This window comes from Agelaius phoeniceus, chromosome 7 (assembly GCF_051311805.1).
Source record: "Agelaius phoeniceus isolate bAgePho1 chromosome 7, bAgePho1.hap1, whole genome shotgun sequence".
Taxonomy (NCBI): domain Eukaryota; kingdom Metazoa; phylum Chordata; class Aves; order Passeriformes; family Icteridae; genus Agelaius; species Agelaius phoeniceus.
In genome coordinates, this window is record NC_135271.1 from 40,195,146 (window position 1) to 40,217,909 (window position 22,764).

At 41.9% G+C, this 22,764-nt stretch overlaps 1 protein-coding gene across 1 annotated transcript in view; it reads left to right on the forward strand.

Annotated features, from left to right (window-relative positions):
- Positions 1-22,764, forward strand: part of PDIA5 (protein disulfide isomerase family A member 5) — a 97,777-nt gene that overhangs the window by 38,581 nt on the left and 36,432 nt on the right. The window contains exons 8-11 of the mRNA XM_077181658.1: positions 1,327-1,394; positions 5,752-5,843; positions 5,948-6,019; positions 10,363-10,499. Coding sequence (XP_077037773.1) covers positions 1,327-1,394; positions 5,752-5,843; positions 5,948-6,019; positions 10,363-10,499 — 369 coding nt within the window. The remainder of the gene's footprint in view (positions 1-1,326; positions 1,395-5,751; positions 5,844-5,947; positions 6,020-10,362; positions 10,500-22,764) is intronic.

Here is a 22,764-nt window from a genome sequence, read left to right on the forward strand (position 1 = left end):
GATGGTGGGGATGATGGCTGGGTGGAGGAGGCTGGTGTGTGCCTGTGCCCTAGAAGGTACTCCAGGGAGCAGTAAGAGAGTGAAGAGGGGAAAACAGGGAAATTGCTGCAGGACTTAAGGGCCTGAGGCTCCTGTGGAGAGAAGAAATAGAGGATTCAGAAGATGATGTCTGCCAACTCACATCTTTTGATGTCTGTCCAGTGGTTTGGATGAAGCTGCAAGACCTCAGTGGGCCTTAAATGTGCAGTCTGTGCCCACCAAGAAATTGTCATTTTGACCAGCACTAATTTAACAACTTCATTGTCAATTTGAGCAGAGAGATCAAAGATGGAAAGACCACAGACACAAGAGCTCTCCTTCGTCAGATTAAAGGATGTTCTTTTCCAGGCATGCTGATGTGATCCTAAAGTAGTGGCTGCAAAATCTGTTCCTCCTTCCTGGAGGATACTTTCAAAACTCTCTGTCTGTTAACCAGAACAGAAGCGTTGACTGCTGTCCTGTGGTGGACTGAGAGTTTCCACAATAAGTGTCTGGGGTGCTCGGCTCCAGCTACCTTTCTTCCATGCTGTCTGCACTCCTGCCCCTTCCCATCTGCATGCACAGATTTTACTTGGCAGGGGTGAAAACTGCTGCTTACAAGGTGATTTACTGCTAATCTGCTTAGCACTGCAGAGCATCATCAAGCAGCTCTCAGCACACTCCAACTACACACTGGTGGTCTTCCTCACTCGCGCTTTGTCTTTTCCACAGCACATTATTGTATCTTACAAGGGCTGTTGCTTCTGAGCTATGTCTGCTCAATTAACAGAGCACCGTTTAACACTTGATGTCTGTGTAATGTGTTTAGGAAATGCATCTCAAATTAATTTCAAAGCCTTGTTAAGCTGGGATGAATCTGAAGTACCTCCCCCTGTCCTTTCAAAGACCATAAATGCACAAAGCTTTTTGTTTTGAGTTCACAATTATGACATCTTCTGTTGACTTTTGATATGTGTGTTTCATCTTGTATTCTCCTCTGGGCTCAACTCAGAACCTGAGGAATATAAGATGGTTTTGCTCTCTCCATACAAGGATGAGAAATGAATATGAAAATAAAGAGCATGAAAAATTTGCAAAAATAGAGGCTTGTAACAAGTAACATACTTAGAAACTAATAATCTAATAATGATTTAGTAGATCAAAAATACAAGTAGATAAAGAATTTTTGTTTAATTTTTAAATATAAAAAATATAAAATATTACTTCATATGCTTTGGAACATAGATACTGTAGAAGAGGTTGAATGGAGTTGTTGGCATATTACTTACACAATTTATTTTTTATCAGGGTGTGGTGTTTGTAAGAGAATGATGCCATCTTATCAGCAGGCAGCCACAGAACTCAAGGGTAAATATGTAAGTGAGACAATGAGATTTATATGACATTTCAAAAATCATTTTAACTTTTTTTTTAAGTATATAAATTGACAAATATTTAGCAAAATCAAAATTTTTAAGCCAGCTGAAAAAGAAATAATCTATTCTGTTCCAGATCTCTTTAGAATTTTCTCTTGGTTTTTATCCTTCTAGAACTTTAGAGAATGAGATGTGAACTCCCTTGCCCTTTAGATCCACTGCAGTTTTTTCCATGGAGATGCTGGCTCTGACACTATGTAGATTTATGTTTTGCCTCTAATTTATGAATTTTTAGGCCTTTTGAGCTCATTTTGGTAAAGAAAGAAATGTTTGTTTTTATGGGTTTGATCAGCTTTTTGGCCTGATGTTTCATAGCAAGGTCAGGAATGGATGCCCTCATTGCAGTTATTAATCCACTCTTTTAGTGGAGAATCACAGTGTTATGGGAAGGAAATCCCCCTCCCATAAGCTACTGGTCACCCTCCAGCCACTCAGCATTAGTAGAATCTTACAGTTTAACTGTAGCTCTGTCAAAGCTGATGTCACATTGATATAAAAGTTTTGACTCTAACAAAGTACAGAATTCACAGTAATTTAGTTACCCCTTTGTAGTTACAAGGTGTATTGATCTCTGTAAGCAAGTCAAAGGCACCTGTCTAGTTGAGGTTTTATAATGGGCTTAACGTATGATTTATATGGTGCCAGTAGTACATAAAGGATGAAGAAATAGGATTGTTGTTTCATGGCTGTAGCAGGATTTGGTTTGATCCTACCTGTTGGATCATTCTCTGCTGTGTTTAGGTTTCCTTGTGAGGAAAAGATGAAGCACTGCAGTTCATTGCTGGGGCAGCTCTGGCCATTTGTTCTTGTGACCGCCTAGTGCTGTCAGACTGCCCAACATTCTCCAAACCAGTTGTTTTCAGAAGTGCTTTCTTTAAATCCTTGTTTGCTTAGGGCTGGAATGAGTGGGAGTTACTCAGATTTATCTAGGACATGGCACAAGCCTTAGAAGATATGTTCAAGAGTGTTTTTGTCGAGCCAGGCAGCATTCTAAGGCCATCTCCCCTCAGAGGAACATGTGCTGCAGCCTTTGGGAAGGCACTCCCACCCTGCATGGCAGTACCTTGTGGGATGAGAGGGATTAGGACTGTAAACATCACCTACAGACACAGTGCTAGAGAGAAGGCATGCTGCACAGCACTCTGTCCTTCTGCAGTTCTCCCTTCCTTGTTCATGTGCAGCTCATTTATTAAATTCAGATAATTTAGATCTATTCTGGTTTGAGTATTTCCTTCCTCACTTGGAAATGGTTTCTACAGATCCGGGCTGATCCTGCACAGCTGAGTGACAGGGCTGGGACACAGTTCTTTGCAGTGGAGGCTTGTGGTGCAGCATCAGTTCAGAGCAAAGTCCAGTTATGCCACTACCACCCATGTTTTCCACAAAAATTGGTCTGTTTGTCAAAATATGACCCAATTAGCTTCCTGAGTGGGATGTGTACACAGCTTGCCATTTCTAAAGTTAACTGTGCTGTACCCATCATAAATTATTCATGGAGTGCCTTGGAGTGATGTTGACCTCCAGATCAGACTTGGCTGCAAAGTTTATGAGTGGTTTGGATGAGCTGAAGGTTTGGCCTTTTAATCTAACCTGTCATTAACTGTCAGGATGTGCCAGGCTCAAAAATGATTATTGCTGTTATATAGCAGGAAAATTAAGTGCAGTATTGCCTGTTGAAGAGGTCATAAAAGTGAAGGGGTGAACTGTACCTGTCACTGGCCTCTGTGTTCCCTTGGGACTGGTTGTTTCTTGTCCCAGTCCTGTTATTGAGAGGAAGGCAGGGTGGCATACTTAGTTTATATTATGGTTATATCTTATAATTCTGTTGCACCCAGTGCAGAAGGAAAAAGTGCTCCAAATCAGAAATGGACTTATTTTATCTTGGCAGAAAAGATTCCTGTGGTTAGAGGTTTGGCTGGGCTCTGGTGAGTGAGTGTCCACCAGAGCAGGGGGGAACTGGATATTAGCAAACCATTCACCATCTCCCTAATGGCCATGAAATTTGTGAGTGTGCCAGAATGCTCTGCTCAGTAAAGACCAGATTGAGAATATGCTTAAGTGCTTTCCTCCTTTGGTGCTTGTCTTTTTTTTCTTTTAAAAATTTCTTGTGCTGTAAGGTACCAGTTTTTTCCCATCAAGAAAACTGAGAATCCGGGTAGGGGGTCACAATTAAACAGGAATGGTCAGAAGCTCCAAATACTTGGGCAGCTAGGAAAGGTTCAGAGCTGGTTTAGATTACAGGTAGCTTGTTGGAGAGCAGATAAGTGTTGAAATATGTCAAGTGTCAGTGCAGAGGTGAAAGGAATAAACTGATCTTTGTTTCTGCAATGGCTATTACAAGAGGTAATGGACCTAAATTGAGGTTGGGGTCATTCAGTCTTTTGCTAAAAGCAAATATGCCAAACGTCTGGCAGGAGGGCCCTGGCTTTGAGCAGTAGGTGTTTTTTGATGGTCTCTGGCAGCCTGATATTTCATAATTCTGTTATTATTGGCCAGCTAAAGCTGTTACTCTTGTCATTAAAACAAATCCTGTTGTAATAAGCTTTTTTTGCTAAATACTCTTCATATAATGTAATGAACACCGGAATGAATCCAAGTTATTGGCTTTTATCAATCACCTTTAGATGGGCACAGTGAAATTGTCTGACATGGCCAGGAATGCCCACTTAAATCATAGGAAATCCTCTGAAAGTTCACAGCAGATATGGAATCTGGTAGGCTGGTGTTAATTAGGGAATTAGTTAACAAAACTGGTTCTTGCTTTATAGAGCAACCATTGTACCTTGATCCTATTGCATTTACCTGCCATTAGGTGGTGGCATGGAGGATAAGGAAAGGGGAGAATTGAGTCTAGATAATCTCATATGAATTAAATCAATCCAGTTTTTTGAACTACAAGGAAAATTCAAAGTGGAGGATTAGGCCAGCATGTATAAACCTAACTTCTGTACTCTCCTCTGTTCATTTTATCCTTTCTTAGGATAGGGAAGAGAAAACAAAGTATCTTCTTGTGACTTTCCAGCACATTCTTAGGAAGGGTTGACCTTCAAATGAGGATTTTCTGCTTTAAGATTTATTTCATGCTGGCTCTGAGCACATTTGGTTGGTCTGTGCAGTTTGCTGCAGTCAGGAACGTGGTATTAAATTCTGATGTGGTATTTCAGCTGGAAGGAGAAAATCCTGTTTTTGGAGAGGGAAAGAGGAGGGGGTTGGATTAAGACCCTGCTGCTAAAATGATTTAAGCCGTCAATGCCATTAAACTAAGTTAATCAGGAAGTGGTATCTCAGCAACTTGCTGGGTCCAAGTTTGACAGCAGAATGACCTCTGTGTGAGTTGCACACCCACAAAAACTTGGAATCAATCCCATCTTCCAATTTTCATGTCACAAATATTTGGAAGACATTTGGACAGGGCACAGAATAAGTCACAGGGCACAATATAAGTCACAGGAGCCCTGAACCTGAAGCTCAGGGATTGTTGAGATGGAGGATGGGTTGGAATAGAATTGAGGAGTGAGGAGGAGAGAGTTTTTGTTTTATGTGCTAGTCTGAAGAGCTACTGTGCTTCTGTGCCTCTCTTTTGAAGACTGTAGGACAAGGTTAATTCTTAACTCTCATTATAGCCTGCCCTACCTAAGTTAACATATTTAGAGCATATAAATGCCATGTGCTATTTCCTGAGCTCATGGATATAGGGCATGTTTTATTTTCACATCAAAGTCATGCTGATTTCCCCTTGCCATTCAGTAAGTGCATTTTTGACCTGGGATAATGCTTGTGGTTGGTTTGACATTGACAAATTGGTTAGACATAGACAAGTTCATTGCTGGAGAGGAAACCAGAGAGCTGAGGGTAGAATTTCTGGTGTCCTGTTTAATGTTTGGATATGAACTAAGAACTCTTTTTTCCCACATGCAGAAGAAGGAAAAAATCTAGTTGTAGCTTAAAATCCAAATGTGCAAAGCAGAGCACAAGTGGTGCCATTGAGAGAATTCCCTTTAGGTATTTCTGTTAGTGCATGAATAAAAAGAAACAGAGATGCTTCCAGAGCAATGAGGAGGTGACATGCTAACTGCTGTGTGTTTTCTCTGGATTAGACTCAAGTATTGTTCTGTTTTCCCTTGCACAAAATCAGAAAAACTTCAGTGCCTTTTGAGAGAGCCCCTTGCTTGACAGCTGTATGAATGAAATCAGAATCTGCCGAGATTGGAGTGGGTTTTACTTAAATCTTCAAACAAATGGTGTGATGTTCCTGCTGTATTGTAAGAATCAGTAAGATTATGCTCTATTTTTCCAGGTCCTTGCGGGGATGAATGTTTACTCTGCTGAATTTGAAAGGATAAAGGAAGAATTCAATGTCCGGGGATATCCTACAATCTGCTATTTTGAGTCGGTTATGTTTTGCAACTATTTTAGAAATCATGCACTCTTGTATAATTGAGTGGTTTTATCTTTTAGGGCCAGGACTGAACCTTGTTTTGTTGCTTTAACAGGAAAGGAAAGTTCCTGTTCAACTTTGAGAACTTTGGTGCTACCGCAGCAGATATCGCAGAGTGGCTGAAACAGTAAGGCATTGAACTTCATGCACTCCACCTTTTATGTACTCTTCATTATTTACAGAATGTAATGGTTTGGGAGCAGACATCTCTCCCTCCTTCCCTCTGCTCAGAAGAGCAAACAAAACTACCCCGCTGAGATCAGCTAAACTCATACGGAGAGATTGACTAATGTTTGGTTTTTAGCATGCATGCCTTGCATTTCACAATTGCATTTTGTCTGTAATAGCAGACTGACTGTGGATTAAAATAATTGCAGATACACAGATCTCAATTTTACTAAAAATGCCAGGTTAAATTTCCAGTGATCTTGAGTGCTTGAACTTAATAACTTGCAAAAGGTTTGACTTCTGTCTGTTGTGTTATTAAAAATGTATATACCAAGTGTGCAGTTCTTGTTGGTTCATCAGCCTTTAGCTGAAGCCTTTAAAGTGTCTTGCAGTGACAAACTGAAGATCAAGGCACCCTGGATAGGTAGTCGCTTTTACAACATCTGTGTTTGCTGTCATGACATGAAAGTGTAGAAAGCACCTTGTTCTATCTAAAGAGAGCTATTTGCAGTCATAAAACATTTTGGGGGCTGAATGAGCCTATGGGACTAGCAATTCAGAGACACAGGAAAAGTGTCTGTGTGTAGCTGCTCTTCAATTGGTGCAAATCCCCACATGGTCAGTGAGGCTGATGGAGGAGCTGGAGAGAGCTGAGATAATCTGGTGATGGAGAAATCCCATTTGCAGTGAGCCCAGGCTCTTGGGCATGGTGTCATCTTTCTAACCCTCCCTTGTTTGCTGCAGTTCTGGAAACAGTACTGAAATGAAGCTAAAGAAAGGAAACAAACCCATGGGAAGGAACAGACTGTTGCAAACTACTGTAATAGTACAGCTTAGCAAAATTGGCTCAGAATAAATGTATTTTGCTGTGCTGGGGATGTGCATATGGTTGCAAGTAGCCCAGGGTCTCCAGCAGCAGTAGGCTGAGTACCTCAGGATCTGGAACCCACAAATGAAGTGAGAGCAGCATCCTGTTAGCATCAGGGGCTACAAACACTGCAAGCAAGTTCTGCCCAGTGGCTCAAAGAGGAGGAATTCAGCCAGAGTCATTAAGCCTGGTGTAGTCAATTAAGTCTTCAAATGTGAGTGATCAAGATGGCAACTCCAGCAACTTGAAGATGATCAGCCCTTGGAGCAAGGATATGGCTTAATCACCTGCTCTTTGTTATGCTTTTCAATTCTGCAAGGATGTGGTTATCTCTTGGCTACCATATGTGAAACATTAGCTGTTTGGGGTGTTTTTTTCCCCTGTCTTCCCACATAATATCCAGATAATCCCTGCAATATGCAGTACCTTTATATCAGTGCTGTGACAGCAAGTGAACACAGCTACTGGAGGAAAGCAGAACAGCTGCAAGCTCTTTCCAATGATAATCTCTGCTAACAAGCCACTGTGGGCTTTGGCTGATACTTCAGCAGTCCAGAGCTAAAGACAGCTGTTTGTTCTCACTTAGTGCATGTTTATTAGTTGCCCAAAAGATGATCTGAGCAGAGGCCTGGTGCCCCTGTTTTGTGTAATAAGTACAACCTTTAAGGAAACCACATTGAGTAGTTATGTGTATTTACATTTTGCCAGTAATTGATGCTTAAATTACAATCAATTAAATTATTAATAAAACTGCATATAGGCTGAACATGCTGCATACATAATATTATACTATTCTGAGGAATCTGCAGTGCAGGTAGTCAAAATGGTATGGCAAGGGCTTTAGGAAAGCCAAGGAGTACAATGGGATAGCTGTAGGGTGCACTGGCTGTGTTTCAGAATAGCATAATATTAAAATATTGAAAGGTTGCTTTTGTACAAAATGTTACTCTGAGGACCAGGGTATGGCAGGGCCGTGGCAAGGAAAGCCAATGCATTTTTATACTGTGCATGCATGTGCTGTCCTTGTAGAGTCTTGGAAGCAAATCCAGCAGACATTGAGCCATATGAAATGGCCCATTATGTGTGGACAATAAGTACACTCTGCAGAAAAGTAGCTCTCTCTCTCCCTCTTCTTGTTTTTTTCCCTCTAAATACTCATGGTAAAGTGCTGAAAGTGGGTGATCTTAGGCTCATTTGTGGGAGAGAACATGATATAATTTAATGAAAGTTAGAATTATTTAAATCATTGTCCATGCTTTTTCCTCATGCTGCTAGTTTGGAGGGCTCCAACACCTCTCTTATTTTTACTATTTTTTTTCTCTTGCTTATTAAAGGTGCTTCTTTCTTATGCTGAAGTGTGCTAATGTATCAGTCTTACAAATACTTCACCTTTCTTATCTTCCTAATAAGCACTGCCTACTGTGTTATGGAGATTCAGATATTTTTGTGAGAAGATAGAGATGAACTGTCACACAGCCTGAATCCAACCCAGCAGAGATGCTGTTTTGTACATACCACTTTTTTATTAATTCTGATACACAGCTGTATCAGCCTGAGTGGTAGGCAAGCCCAGCAGCTTCTTGCTGCCTTCAACAGCTGCTTAGTTTGTCTTGCTGTTTTTATAGATTCCCCTCAGGCCCTTTCTTAGCATCAGCTACTTTGTTAAATCAAGAACTTGTCCTGTGTCTCAATTGAATTAGCTTTTGATAACTCTTCTGGACTTCTGTCATCATCCTGATCAGGTGTTGACAAGGGTGTGCCTTGTCTCAGTGTTGAATCACATTTTAAATTTTGCTTGTTGCTTTCTCCAGGCCTTGAGGTGTTTCTTACCACCTCCTGTGTAGGCTCATTAGCATGCAGAGCATTTCAAATTAGGCTATTTGAATAAACATCCCGTGCCCTGCTTTACTAATTCCTGACTGAAATAGGTCACACCAGGCCCTGCTGAGCACCATGTTCTCCCAGTGCTTTGCAGGCACTGTGTGATGTTCATCATGCTCTGCCTGCTCAACCCAGCTCCCAAATTCATTAAGTGTCATGGTGTTTGCTGGAAAGCCTTCACCCTGCCAGGATACCTGGAGATTATTGTTCTCTGGGCTGCTTGGCCAGGTGCAGCTCCCACCTTTCACTTTGATGTTTGCTTCTTGGTTTGTTTATCACAGAAGCAGCAGGAGGCAAAGATGTGCATCACAGTTCTGCATGGGTTGCTTAATATTCTTGGATCACACCTATTGCTTACATCAACAGAATTTGCTATCTGAATCTGTGCATCTCTACTGCTTTTTTTTTATCAAACTAGGCTTTCAGCCTAGAAATGAGTAAGGCAGGATAAATGAGTTATCATTTGTTTGCCATTCCTTGTTCCAGGCAGCTAACACAATAATACGTTTTAATAAAAAATAGTAAATCTGCTTTCAGCAGAGATGGGGTCACATCCAGACGTGTACTTTGCCAAAGAATTTGGGGAATTTGGGGGGGTTTAGAACTCATTACTGCAACTGACAAAAATAGCTTCAAAGTCTGGCTCCCAATGTTCTTATGTTTGGGTGTTTTTTCTATGAACACTGCTTTAATAAATAAGATGTCAATTAGTATAGTTCAGATCACAGCTGCCAAATTCTCCTTTTAATGTACATTAATAAAAGCCAAAAACAATTGTTTATTGGGATGATGAGCTGCAGAGGAGCTTAGGTTCAGTTTCCAGACTTGCCACTATGTCTTTGAGCAGGCTCTGACCCATCAAAGACAGCTGAACTCAGGTGCAGTCATAGTGATGTTGGTAGAACACATCACTTGCCTTTTAGGTGAAGCATGCAGCTGAGTATCTCTGCTGAGTTAGGCCTACAAGCCCACTGCAGAGTGAGGACATAAGGATGCTTCCCTGGCTCCCAGGAGCTGTTCAGGGTAAAACCATGTATTCCTGGGAAATGGTGTGTGTAGCTGGCTCATGGTCCCAACACTCCTTGCTCTGCCGGCCCTAATCACGCTGTCAGTATCCAAGGTGACGGGTTAAATTGGCTGTTTCTGCTCACTGCTTTTTTCTTTCATTTGCAATGACTCCTGTGAACTACAAAGTGGGAATGCTGTGAGAAAGGGAGCATCCTGCTGAGGAGGGTAAAAGAGTAATAGAAAATGCATTTGATTTCTATAATGTAATAACCAAGCAGTCTGGGTATCTCCTCACTCCATCCCCTTCCATTACTGATCTGTTCTCAGGAGCTTCTTGCAGATTCTTTTGTTCCTCCTCCAGTTTTATCTGTGTTTCAGTGCCTGTGAGTTCTGGATGGGTATGGGATTATGGAAGCTGTTCAGTAGGGTTGGTGTGTCAGACATGTGTGAACATCTGCACAAAGTGGTTCCTTAGAGTTTGACTTGACAAGATGACTGCTTAGCACCAGAGAGCTGCCTTTAAGCTCTGTCTGTTTGTCTTGTAGCCCACAGGCACCTCAGCCACAGGCTCCAGAGACTCCCTGGGCAGATGAAGAAAATGTAGTTTATCACCTGACTGATGAGGACTTCGACAAGTTTATAAAAGATCATTCATCTGTGCTAGTGATGTTCCATGCACCATGTGAGTTTGTTTTCTCTTCTGTACTCTGAGCCAAATGCCTGCTAATGAAATCAGTGATGTTTTTCCGTGGAAGTTTCACAGAACCATGAACTCAAAAGTCCAGGCTTTTCTCGTTTGTGATGATTGTTAAATACACAAGGCATGAAATGTTTGTGAAGTTGCTGGCTTCACATTTAGGATGGAGATGTGCCTCTGGAAAAGGGACACTTTATAGGCTGAGTCAAAACATAACTGAGGAGTGTAATGCTGCTTAAATAGTCTGATTACTCATCACTTTACAGCATGATTTCCCATTTTCAACTTCTCTTCAGTATTGTTTGCTTTCAAAGCAGAACTCTGATTGATTGAGCAACTCAACTTGAGAACCCTGAGCTCCTGGGTTCTTGTCCATAGCTGCTGCTATGCCATTTTGAGCATTTTCACTCCTCTGCCATAGTTTCTCTGGCAATATAAGGGGTGATTGTCATTGTATATTGTGCTGAACTATGCCAAAACTAGGCCTAGTTTAGAAAGACCCCAGGTCTTTGATAACTAATGCAGAGATGGTGGTGATACTGTGTATTGTTCTGCTGAAAATGGATTAAACTGATCTTTTTCATGACTTGAGGTTTTAGCTTGATAAATAAAATCAAGTGGGTTGCCTTCAGGAAGCTGAATGCCACACTGCCCTCCTGGATGCTGTTGGGTGGAAGAGTGCATTAAACTCTTAGTTCACTGTGGATATAACTTGTTTCAGCTGCCTATCTGGTTCTTCTAATTGTTTGTGTTTGTGATGGACAATTCAGGCTTGAATCTGCTACACTGTGTGACACACAGCTTCTGTCTCCTCTTGCTGCTGTGCTGGCAGCAGTATTGGGTGAGATGTTCCTTTTCAAGTGCCTAGATTTAAAGGTTAGGACTCTGGAGGCAGACTGTGTGCTGACAGCTGAGGGTCTTGGCACAGAGGCTGAAATCCTGCTTCCCTTTAAGCCAGCAGGAGTTAGCTCCAAAATACCTTTTTTGAAGGTCTGCTCATAAGACTCATTTGTAAAACATACCATAATGAATTTCCTCTGCCTGGTGAAATGTCTAAGAATTTGGTCCACTGGAGCAGGGGACTGACTGCTGTTCTGTCGCTGTGTTCCCTGGATTATTTGTACTAATGAAAGTGGGACCGGAGATGAGTGCCTGCTCTGAAACCCCAAACACAAGGAGCAGAACTGATGAGGCCTGCTCTGAAACCCCAAACACAAGGAGCAGAACTGCTGAGGCCTGCTTTGCTCAGGAGTTATCCTTCATTACCCAAATCCTTCCTTCCTTCCCCAGATTTCCCTGCACCCCGGTGTGCCAGTGACAGCAGGGGCTGCTGCTCCTCGGCAGCTGTGTGCTTGCTGAGCAGCTGCTGCCAGGCACAAATGGAACTCCTAAATTTCCCTCCTTTCCCTCTCCCTGCACAATGACATGGAAGAAGTGTCTGCTCTCTCTCAGCATGTTCACACTTAGTAGTACTTTAAAGCTTTGCCTTTTTTTGAGTTTGTAAATGGGCAAAGGAGTCTGGTCATGTATTCAGGAGGGAGAAGAAATCAACAGTTGGCCCTGTAAAACTTATTCCTTTAGGAAGCCAGATTAAAAATAGATGAATACATATGACTGCAATCAAATTTTATAGGAAGTTCAAGTTAGTTTTAAATCTCAGTAGGATTCTGTTCATTTTTTAGTGTTTTTTCAGTATTTTCAAGAACACAGGTAACACAGTTTTAGGAGTAACAATATTGCATTACCTGTTTTGAGAGCAGGGGTGCTTCCAGACAGAAATATTTTGTACTAAGGGGCATTCTCTACCAGCGGTGCTTTGGCAAATGCTGTTATGAAAGTAAATCAAATGCTTTAATTGGGCTGTCACAATCTTCTGATAACATTTTCCAGCTGCTCAGAATTGGGGATGAAGAGTGTTCCTTGCCAAAACAACTCCATTTTAAATGCAACTTGAATATTTGGGGCATTTTATTTACATTCAGGTGGTAATGGCAATACGTGCAGAATCCAGCTCGTACACGTGTAAAAGATGTGTGTTGGTAAGAATCCTCTCTGAGCATCCTCAGCAGGGAGTATGAGGCTTGCAAACTAATTAATGACAGACAACTATCATAAACAGTTATCTCCATGATTAAAAGCTCTTCTCTTAGCACTTCTTAAATGTGCTAATGGTGTCACCTTATGAATATTAGGAGATAAATTATTCCAGTAAGAAGTGGCAAAACCAGTGAGCATCTTAATTATTTTAACCTTGGTAGCTCAGGCTGAGGAAGTTTTTTTTAAAAATGTATTAATAAAAAAAAGTTGAAACATCTATAAAATAAGCTCATAACACAGGATATATTTCTGTGTAACTAAGAGTAATCAAGGGGGATTTCAGCACTGGCCTGGAATTAGCAAGTACTTAAACTCCTATGTCACCACGCAGCATACACGTGACTTGGAGTTTTTCTGGCACACTATTGTGGTTTAGCCTCAGCCACAGCTCAGCCCCACACAGCTGCTCCATCATGGTGGGATGGGGGAGAGTTTGAAAGGTAAAGCCAAGAAAAGTCATGGGTTTGTAAGGTAATTTAATAAGAAAAGCAAAAGCCATGTACAGGCAAACCAAAACAAGGAATTTGTTTACTACTTTGCATTGACTGGCAGGTGCTTGACCATTCCCAGGAGAGCTTTATCACGCATAATGCTGAACTTGGGAAGACAAACTCCATCACTCCAAATGTCCCCCCCTCCCCTTTCCCTAGTTCTGTATGCTGAGCATGACAGCATATGGTCTGGGATATCCCTGTGGTCATTTGGGGTCAGCTGTCCTGGCTGTGTCCCCTGACATCTTCTTGTGTACCCCAGCCTCCTTGTGGTGGGATGGGGTGAGGAGCAGAAGAGGTCTGGATTCTGTAAGCCGTGCTCATCAATCGCTAAAACATCCCTGAGTTATCAACACTGTTCCCAGCACAAATCCAACTCATGGCTCAATACCAACTACTGTGAAGAAAATGAGCTCTATCTCAGCCCAAACCATCTCACATACATGAGGAGCCGTTTTACTAAAAGAGAATTATTTCAGTGATGCTTTAATTGCATATTCAGATGATCAATGCATTTATAGTGTGTAGTATGAAAAGACATGTGGGGAATTGGCAGCATTTTATCTGCCCCCTGCCCCCAATGCTGAAGATACAGCTGAACCAAACACATCCCAGGTAAATACCTGTGAACTGCACCATTAGGCACTGTGATGGATGTGGCCACTTGGGTCTCCATGCCTGTGGCTATTAATGATCATCCCTGAGGACCACACTGTAATTATTTACAATCAGGTGCACTAACTAGCCCAAGGACATGGCAGCATTTTAAGTGCTGCCTAGCATAACTAAGTTCAAGGAGAGCAGCTAGTGTGTTTGAAACACATCAGGAAGGTCTGCAGCATGCAACTTGCACCTCTTGGGATCAGAGACACCATCCCTTTTGTGCAGTAATTTATCACAACCATTAAACAGAAGATGTGCTGCTGCAGGTCATTACTGCCAGCCCTGAGTGACATGGGTGAGTGTGGGTGGGCAGGATGAGTTCATCCTGCTTTCCTTTCACAGGTCACTGGGGACACAGAGCAGGATTTCTAACCTTCTCAAACTCCTTTGTAAAGCCCTTAAGAGGATGTTCAATAAATCTGAATGTTTAGCATAGGTAAACAGTGACCCAGCCAGTCAGGCTCTGAAGGCACTGTCCTCCCCAGCCATCTGTGAAGGGTGTGCAGTCTTGTGCTCCTTATTTTTGCTGAAATTTCATAATTTCTGGTGGTAAGCTTAGTGTTATCCTGGATATATCCAGACTGGAGTCTTGCAGACATCTGAAGTGTTTTTTCAATGTGTTGTTGTACCCAAAAACTGGGTTCTTGTGCACTGTACAAAAGAACAAAGAAAGGGCCCTCTCTCCCAAAGGATTTGGCATTTTCATTTGGGTTGATCATATTTGGTAACTTGAGATAGCAGTTATGTTAGTGGGCCTATTTCTGAATCTATAACAAAGGATTTATTGCACCAACCAAAGTTATTTCTGTATTATAACATAACTAAAGGCACCATTGCTGCTTATGATAAGCTTATGCTAGCAATGAGAATAATGATTCCATGTCTGTATGTGCTTCTTGATATCTGTGCCTACAGCTGATCAATTTATTTAGATGCCCAAGATGACAGCTGGGTTCTGAATGTCTCTAAATATGGGTTATGCTGCCAGTCAAGTGTTGTTAAATGTTTTAGTGCTTTAGTGTCATGGGGACTAGCTGGGATTTAAAATGCTCCTGAGTCCCATGATTGTGAAAAAAAAGCCCTGTTTGTGTTTTCAGTTTCCTCATCAAACTGTTTGCTGAGTCCAATGCAATTTTAAAAATAATTCTGTCCAAAATATTTGCCAAATTAGTGAGAATTGCAGTCTTTCTGACTGTGTTTTGTTGAAAGAATAAAACCCCTACACATTTATCCTTTCTACATTTTTCCTCAGCATTTTTCTCCAAATCACATCTCAGCCACTAAATAAACCCAGCCAAGTCACTGATAAGTCAATTCAAATGCCACTGAAAGGTGTTTAAAGTCCAGGATTGAAATTCAAGTCAACTCAGAAATGTTTTCTGGAAGTGTCTGCTGTTCACACACAGGAGTTACTTTTCATTATGTTTTGTTAGCACAAGTGACACTGCTAATGTTTTAAAGGGTACCTGTTCTTGCAGCCTCAGGCAGAATAATGTCCTGGTGCCACTGTGAGCTGTAGCCTGCCCCTGTACCTTCAGCAGGCATGGATCTGAGGAGTCTCTGGTGCTGGCTGGTGGTTGTAGTCAGTCACCCCTGATGTTTGCTTGGGCTTGCTTTGCTCTCATTGCTTTGCTTGGGCTTGCTTTGCTCTCATTCCCCATCAGCCAGAGCAAAGTTTGTGGTCCAGTACTGATGCCAGAGGTAACAAACAAAGGATAAAAAAGTGCTTTGGCTGTACTGTTAGTGTGAGTGTGCATTTGCTTTTTATAAAGGATTAAACTATTAAAATGTTTTCCTGCAACATTTCTTCCTTGTATGTGAGCTTAAATTCAGGTTAAACCTGTGTTCTTCCCAGTCCCCTTCATAGGGCTCCTTCAGAGACTATATAAGCTGATTGCAGGGTTTGTAGTAGGAAAAAAGTCAATATCCTTAGTAGGATATTGGAGCCATTGTGGTTTTTCCTCCATTGATAAAGAGGGAAAGCAGGGATAATGCAGCCTAACAGACCTTTGCTTGCTTCCTCCCATGGAAGGGAGTGCAAAAATAAACCTTGAAATGATAAGGTGCACCACAGTTTTCATGTGTTGTTGAAATGTCCATGAAATTCCTTTCCTGTCCTTGGCTATTTTCTCTACCTTTATAAACCAACCCAATAAATTATGCAGTTGCTGCTTTCCAAAGTCAGCTATTTAGCTGTTCAGGTTTTTAATTGCACAGGGAGTGGTTTTATCAATTTGGCTTTGAAAAACAGCTTTTCTCACCCTTCACTCCTTCCCTCCTCCCTCCGAGTGCATTTAAACCCAAAGTTTTAAGCGACTTTGTGAACTCATTATTAAGAATCCCAACCAATTAGCCCAGTACAAGAAGGCCTCAGCTTCTAACCAAGTAGTGAACTTGTCTCTCTCCCTGCCAGCTCACCATCACTGGTTTCAGTGGCCTTGTTTTTGTTTCTTATGCTGCATGTGGTGAGACTGGGATGTAGGAATCCATTGCTCGCTTTAAATATGAAGCAAAGTGAACCCAAAATGTGTGCACAAAATCAAATCTATTTTTTCAAACCATGTTTTACGACTATAAATAAATAAGTCTCCCTTTCAGACCCCCACTGGTTCCTTGGGAAAGCAAGCTATGTTGCTGTGAGCTCTAATTGGGATGTCTGTTGGCAGCATCAACAGAAAGGCCACGAGTTGAAAAGGCTGAAGAATAATCTACTCTGCAGCCTGAAAAAAATGGCCTTTCTGGCATAGGTCAGCAGCAGGCTAACATTGGCAGCCTGTGATAAATAAAGAAATTATATTATTTATAAATAAATAAAGTTTTTCCATGCTAATTCATGATTCAATCATAGATTTTTTTTTAAATGTCAACCAACGCAGTTGTTCCCTTAGAGGTTAAAGGCCTGTGGGTTATCCAAGCATCCAGCAGCACTGAATTATGGATGGAAAGATCCTTTAATTTTCATTTGCTCCTGTCATTTATGACATTTGTGATTTTCAAAATAAAATGTTGGTTGTTTCCAGTGGGTACTTTGGCATCTGCCTTCAGATGTAGCGCCTCTGGGATAAAGGCAGACAGTGGGTGCTTAGAAGCTGATTTTGATGCACCTCTGCAAGTCTGGATTACTGGAAGTTTTTGGTGTGTAAGGCAGGTTGTACATCTGGAATCTGGTCAGATGCCATACGCCCATGATGCAGGTGCATGTACTAGCCCATAGGGAGCTACACAAGGAGACATTTGTGTGTCAGGGTGCCTGCTGTGGGCCACCAGACCCTGTGAACATATTCTTGTTTCAGAATAATTAGAGAAAGTCTTTGACTTTGAACAAGTCACACTTTCTGGACTGTTCTGTGGCTCACAGGCAGTGCCTGCCTCTGGTGGGATTTTGGTGGAGCAATGCAGATGTCAGGGTGGGCTGCTGCAGTGCCCACATCACTGAAAACTGAATTGTTGTGTAAGGGCACTTGGATGATGAATGTTGCTGTTTAGGAGTCTGGACAGATTGTTGAAGAGAAAAGATGTGCTTCAGTTTTAGAATAGTGTTTCCTGACTCTATGTCCCATAGGCTCCTAATTCTAATGTTGCCTCAGTGTATTTTTAATGGGATGTATAATAAAATGCTTCCCTGTACAAGCATAAATTGTGCCAACTTTCTGTGCACTGCATGCATGTGCTTCTCAGCTGAACATTCATGGCAGGCTTCTGGAGCAGATACATTCTTCACGTAAACCAGTTAGAAATTGGTGCATTCTTGGCTTCAGAATCTGCTTCCACTGAGATGAGCAAGTCCTGACTGTTGATTTCAGAGAGAGGAGGTCGGGAACATTTAGACTGGGCTCTTCATTATTGACAAGCATGGAAGTCTACAACAAGATGTTGCTTGATACTACATATATTTGAATATCACCAAAAATCTTAAGCAGTGTAAACAGTTCAGCGTAAGTGACCTGCCAGTGCAGAGATCTGTCTCATTAAACTAATCACAGAAATTATTTTCAGGGAGATTTAATCACACATTAAAATAGAAGTACTAGCAAGAAGGCAGCAAACCAGGAAAATTAAGAACCTGGCATGGATTTTTCCTTTAATGACAATACCACTCATGTTTCTCAAGGATCTAAAAATAAAAATCAATATGAGTTTTTAGTGGTACTTAATATAAATGGGAATGTGAAGAATATAAGAATCCTGATAATTATCTTGTGCAGTAAAACTTGATAGGATACTTAATGGAAGGGGTGAAGACAGTAATGACTGATACCATTGTCTCTTTTTGTCAGTCTTCTGATACTGGAGCACACAGTTCATATGGGATTTTTGTCTCTTTGAAGCAGTTTGTGCTCTTTGAGCAGGGTATGGTCATAAAAAAGGATGATCTAGTGATAAAAGCAATAGCCTTGGCCTGGAGATGTGAAAGTTTAGTTCTTGCTTTGCTTTGCTTTGATTTGTACAGTCACGACCCAAGTCACTAAATATTTGTCGGTTTCCAACCTGTGAAGTGGAGATAACATTTCACCTTGCGTGGGAGTTTTATCTAGCAAGCCATGGCCAGACTGAAAGCTGCTCCAGTATTGCAGGAATTGAGATATGGAAGGTGTATGAGCTCTGCACAGTCTTGATTAACATGAAGGAAGTAGGATTTTGCATTTGGTGTTCTCTGGATTGTGGCAGACATCAGTTTTTGGCCCCTCAGTTTAGGAAACCCCATCTGCCACTTGGTGAGCACAGAGCTCAGACAAGATTATCGTGGCTGGAGCTGATCACTCACAACCTGGTTGTAGTTCATGCCAGGACTAAAAGGGAGGAGGCTTGGCTTGCTCTGGTTCAGCATCACAACAGGGAGAGTGGCAAACGTGGGGTGTTTTGGGCTGCTCTGCCTTTGGGCTGGATCTCAACTTGCTCTGTGGCATGGCGCTGTTCTGGGGACACAGCGTGTACATTGAACAAGTTACTTGGTAGCAGTTGTGGGTGTTGAGCAGAATGCAGGCTAGAAGTAAAGGAAGAAGGAAAGGAAACAAAATGTGGATATTTGGGGGCTGTGAAATTTGGGAGGTTTGTTCGAAATGCATTGCTGTATGCTCACCTCCGATTGGGAGCAATTACTTTCTCTATTAAAGAAGACATTTTCAAAGGCTATACCAATCAGAAAAAAAGCTTCATGTGAATGTGTGGCAGGTGGTGTGAAGGGAACATTAGTTTCTTTGGGGATTTGCTGCCTCATTTCTCACATTACTATTGCCTTCCCTCTCTCCTAACGAGTCCTTACCGACTGACTCAGCCTGTGACACAGGAGTAGCTGCCAGAGCACCAAGGAGCAGCTGAGGGGTGACAGCTGAAGAGAGACTGGCCTCATTTTCTGGGTATTTGTTGTAGGTTATTTAGGTGTTCAGAGGGGTCTTTTAGAGGACTTAGGTAATTTTAGCTGTTAAAAATCCACATTTGAGTGTGTGAATTGGATGGCTGTCCTCCTGGCAAGCTTGACCCCAGTGTACATATAAGCCCTTAATGCTCTTGTGGTGAGTTCTGATAAGAGTGAAACATAACTTATTTTTCTAGGTCTCTAATGATGGTGTAACAGTAGGAATTAGCTTTAAGAATTAGACTCCAGGTTTATTTTTTCTGAAATAAATTAATTTCCTTGCTTGGATAAGCTCAATATACTGTGCAGCGCTCTCATTTGGAAAATGCCTTATAGTATCTTGGCCACTTCAGTCATTACCAGTGGAGTTTTCCTTGTCAAGTTTATCTTCCTAAATAGTTTATGGCCTCAGCTTTTATTCTGTGAAAGGTAGAGAACTTACATAAAGGGCAAATACTGAACAGAGACACCTAGATTCTGCCTGTCTGCTCCTGCTTGCCTGTCTGTCTGCTCCTTGTGCCCCTTCAGAAGGTGAGTAGGCAAGTGATGCCATTTTAATAATATATTATATATGAATTCATTGTTTGGACACTGAAGCATTGTGCTGATGGTGGAGCTGTGTCTTCTGGGCTTCTGACTGCTTGTGCTTGGCAACTGTGCCAGCACTCTTCTCCTAAATAGGTGACTAGATCTCAACTGGTAGCCACTTCTGCAGTGACTTTGGACAAAAACTGTGCATTCTGTATAGTATCTCTTCTTGATACTTGACTTTTCCATCTATCTTCACAGTAATATTCAATGTCACCATTCCTTTTAATGCCCCTGTCTTCTGAGCTGAAGTTCATTGGGATTTACCTTTCTTAGGAAGATCCCTTTGCATGGCATCCATTTTGCTGATGTCTTACACAAATTGCATCCTAGGAAATAATTCATGGGTTATGCTGTTTTTGTGAGCTGAACATTCAAAGCTCTTTCATCTCACCTGTGTTCTCTGGCATTTTCATTGCTTAATCCATAGCATAAAGTCTTCCATAGTGGGGTAAGTGTGTGAGGGAAACCAGTGCAACTTCTCTTTCCTCCTCAAGGTAAAATTTTGTTGTTCACCTGGCAATGGAGAAGGGGGTGAATCTTTTTAGGATGTTAAATAAATCTGGCTTAATTGAGAAGGAAACCTTCTGGTGGTATTTTTCATAAGCTCTCAACAATTTCACCTTAAGGCAACCGTGCTGTTGTCTCACTTTTCAATAGGGGAAGATTAATTTTCAACACCTACTCGGGGCCACATTCCTCAGAGCTGGTGTAGGAAGTGTAATTCATATCTTCCAATGCCAGCTGATCCACCTTCCTTCACTTCTTTTCCCTCCCAAGAGGGATGGTAGGAGGCACCATCATCTCCCAACACTGATTTCTACCAGTTGCACCACAGTCTTGAGTGAGAGGAAATATATATGCAGTTTTAGGAAATACATGCAGTGTAATCTCCAATAGCCAGAAGCTGAAACCACCTTTGGAATGAAAATAAGGAGCCATGTGATTTTTTGTTTTAGTTTATTTTACATAAAGATGATGATCAACTTTGAGGTTGTTCTTGGATGTGTGCTGGACTCTGTGCTGTGCAGATGGGGTATATTTTTTCAAAGGCTGCTTTCAGGAGTCCAGCTCAGCCACGACCCCCTGTGAGCTCAGAAGCAGAGAGTTCACACTGAGGGCATGATGGAGCAGAAATCTCTCTTCCTGCCTGACTCCCAGGAATCCCTGGGAGGCAGCAGCCTCTGGCTGATGCTAGCCATGGAGAATATTCACCCTTTACCCTGAGCCTGAGTCAGAAGAAGACACACTCCAGTGTTACCAGAAATAAAGGCAGAAGTGTGTGTGTGTGCAGTTCACCAGAGCTGCTGCCTTTTAAGTCCCATGCAGGCAGCCTGCAGCACTCACTCCATCTTTGCCCCTTGTGCTGAGCCTTCTCTTCCCAAGGGCTGTTGCTGGCTAAAGGTGGCCCTTCTGCCAGAGCTGTGAATGTGGCACAGATGCAGACAGTGTTCCTGGAGGATGTGTTTAGTTAAGCTCTCTTCCCAGTTTGATCTGATTTATGTAATGCATCTATCTTTTTTAAAAATAAGTAAATAGTTTTAACTCATACTACAACTGTCTAAAACTGCTATGATTCTTCTCCTGAGCAGTTTCAGTGATGCTGGGAGGGAAGAAATTATGCCACTATAGAAAAGCCAAGATGGTGTCTGGGTTTGGGTCACTACCACCTCAACAAGTCATACGGACAGAAAGTGTGACCAATTTGTAATAATTTTGTGCCCTAACTTCACACTGAAGGGCTCCTGGAAGCAGGCAGAGACTTTCTTCTGCGTGGCCATGCTGGGATTGGATTTGCACAGCTCATTGCACGCACAGATTGCCTGCACTCTGAGTTCATGGCAGTGCCATGAGATGGTGATGATGGCGGGGCCGAGCCGCTGCAGTGCTCCGGGATGAGCTGTGCAGCCCACGCAGCCGCCGCCTTCGGCTGCAGCCGCAGCAGCCCTGACTGCAGTAATCCAAACTGCTTAAGTATTTTCCTTCTAATGCTGCATTTCCAGTTCCTCAGAGTCTTTTCCAGACTGACCTTTCATAGGCTTTGTCTTTTGTAAAGCCATAAAGCTGTTTGCTTGTCACTGATCTCTAAGCGGTGTAATGACTGGTGGAATCAAACCTGCCTTTAAAAATACAGTATTGGGGGGAGGTGTGTCTGGATTTGTGTATGTGTGCAACATTTCTAGCTGTTGGAAATTTGAATTCAATATCATGTTAAAGATATTGAAGATGCGCCTTTTGTAAGAAAACGTCAAGTCTTGAAACGTCCTTGTCTTTAAGTATCTGGAATTTTACCTGGGTGTGCAGTGCTGCTGGTAAGAAGATGAATGGTTTGGTGGGAGTGAGTACCCAGAGGGAAAAGGTTGTGCAAAATTCTTTGAGCTCCTGATCCTTCCTACCTTCCTAAGGTGATTCCTCTCTTTTTTTGGTTTGGGTTTTTGTAGGTTTTTGATTTTTTTTTTGGTTTTTTTTTTTTTGGCTTGGTTTTTTGTTTGTTTGGTTGTTTTGTTTTTTTTTAATGCATGTAGATCGTGGCATGGCCTGACTGCTCTGACCATTGTGACTATTAAGTGAACATGCAACCAACACGATTGCAAATTCATACCTGTGATTACGGGGAGAAACAGCTGCTTTTGTCATCCTTCCTCCCTGCCAAATTTGTGGATGATTTTCCATCAGATGTCTGCAATGCAGATGGCTAAATTATGCAAGGGAGTCTGCAGCTGTTGTAGTTTATGCTCTCCTACACTGGTGAAGGAACTGTAAACTGACTCATGTCAGACCTGAGAGATCCTCTTTTGCATGATGTATGTTACAGCCTTCCATGGCAGAAGAGAATACATTTGTGTTCTTGCATGGGTGATAAGAGGGCTGGGATTTGTGTGTCCTTGCTGTGGCTGCAAGGACTGTGTCTTCCCTGCTCCATGTAGGTACTCCTATGTTCATATGTAGGGATGAGAGTTCAAAGTTAACAATATTAACTTGTAAGAACTGGCTATTCTGCTGTTTTCAGAGGTCACTGCTCTTCTGGGATTAAAAATAGAGAAACCAATGGTGT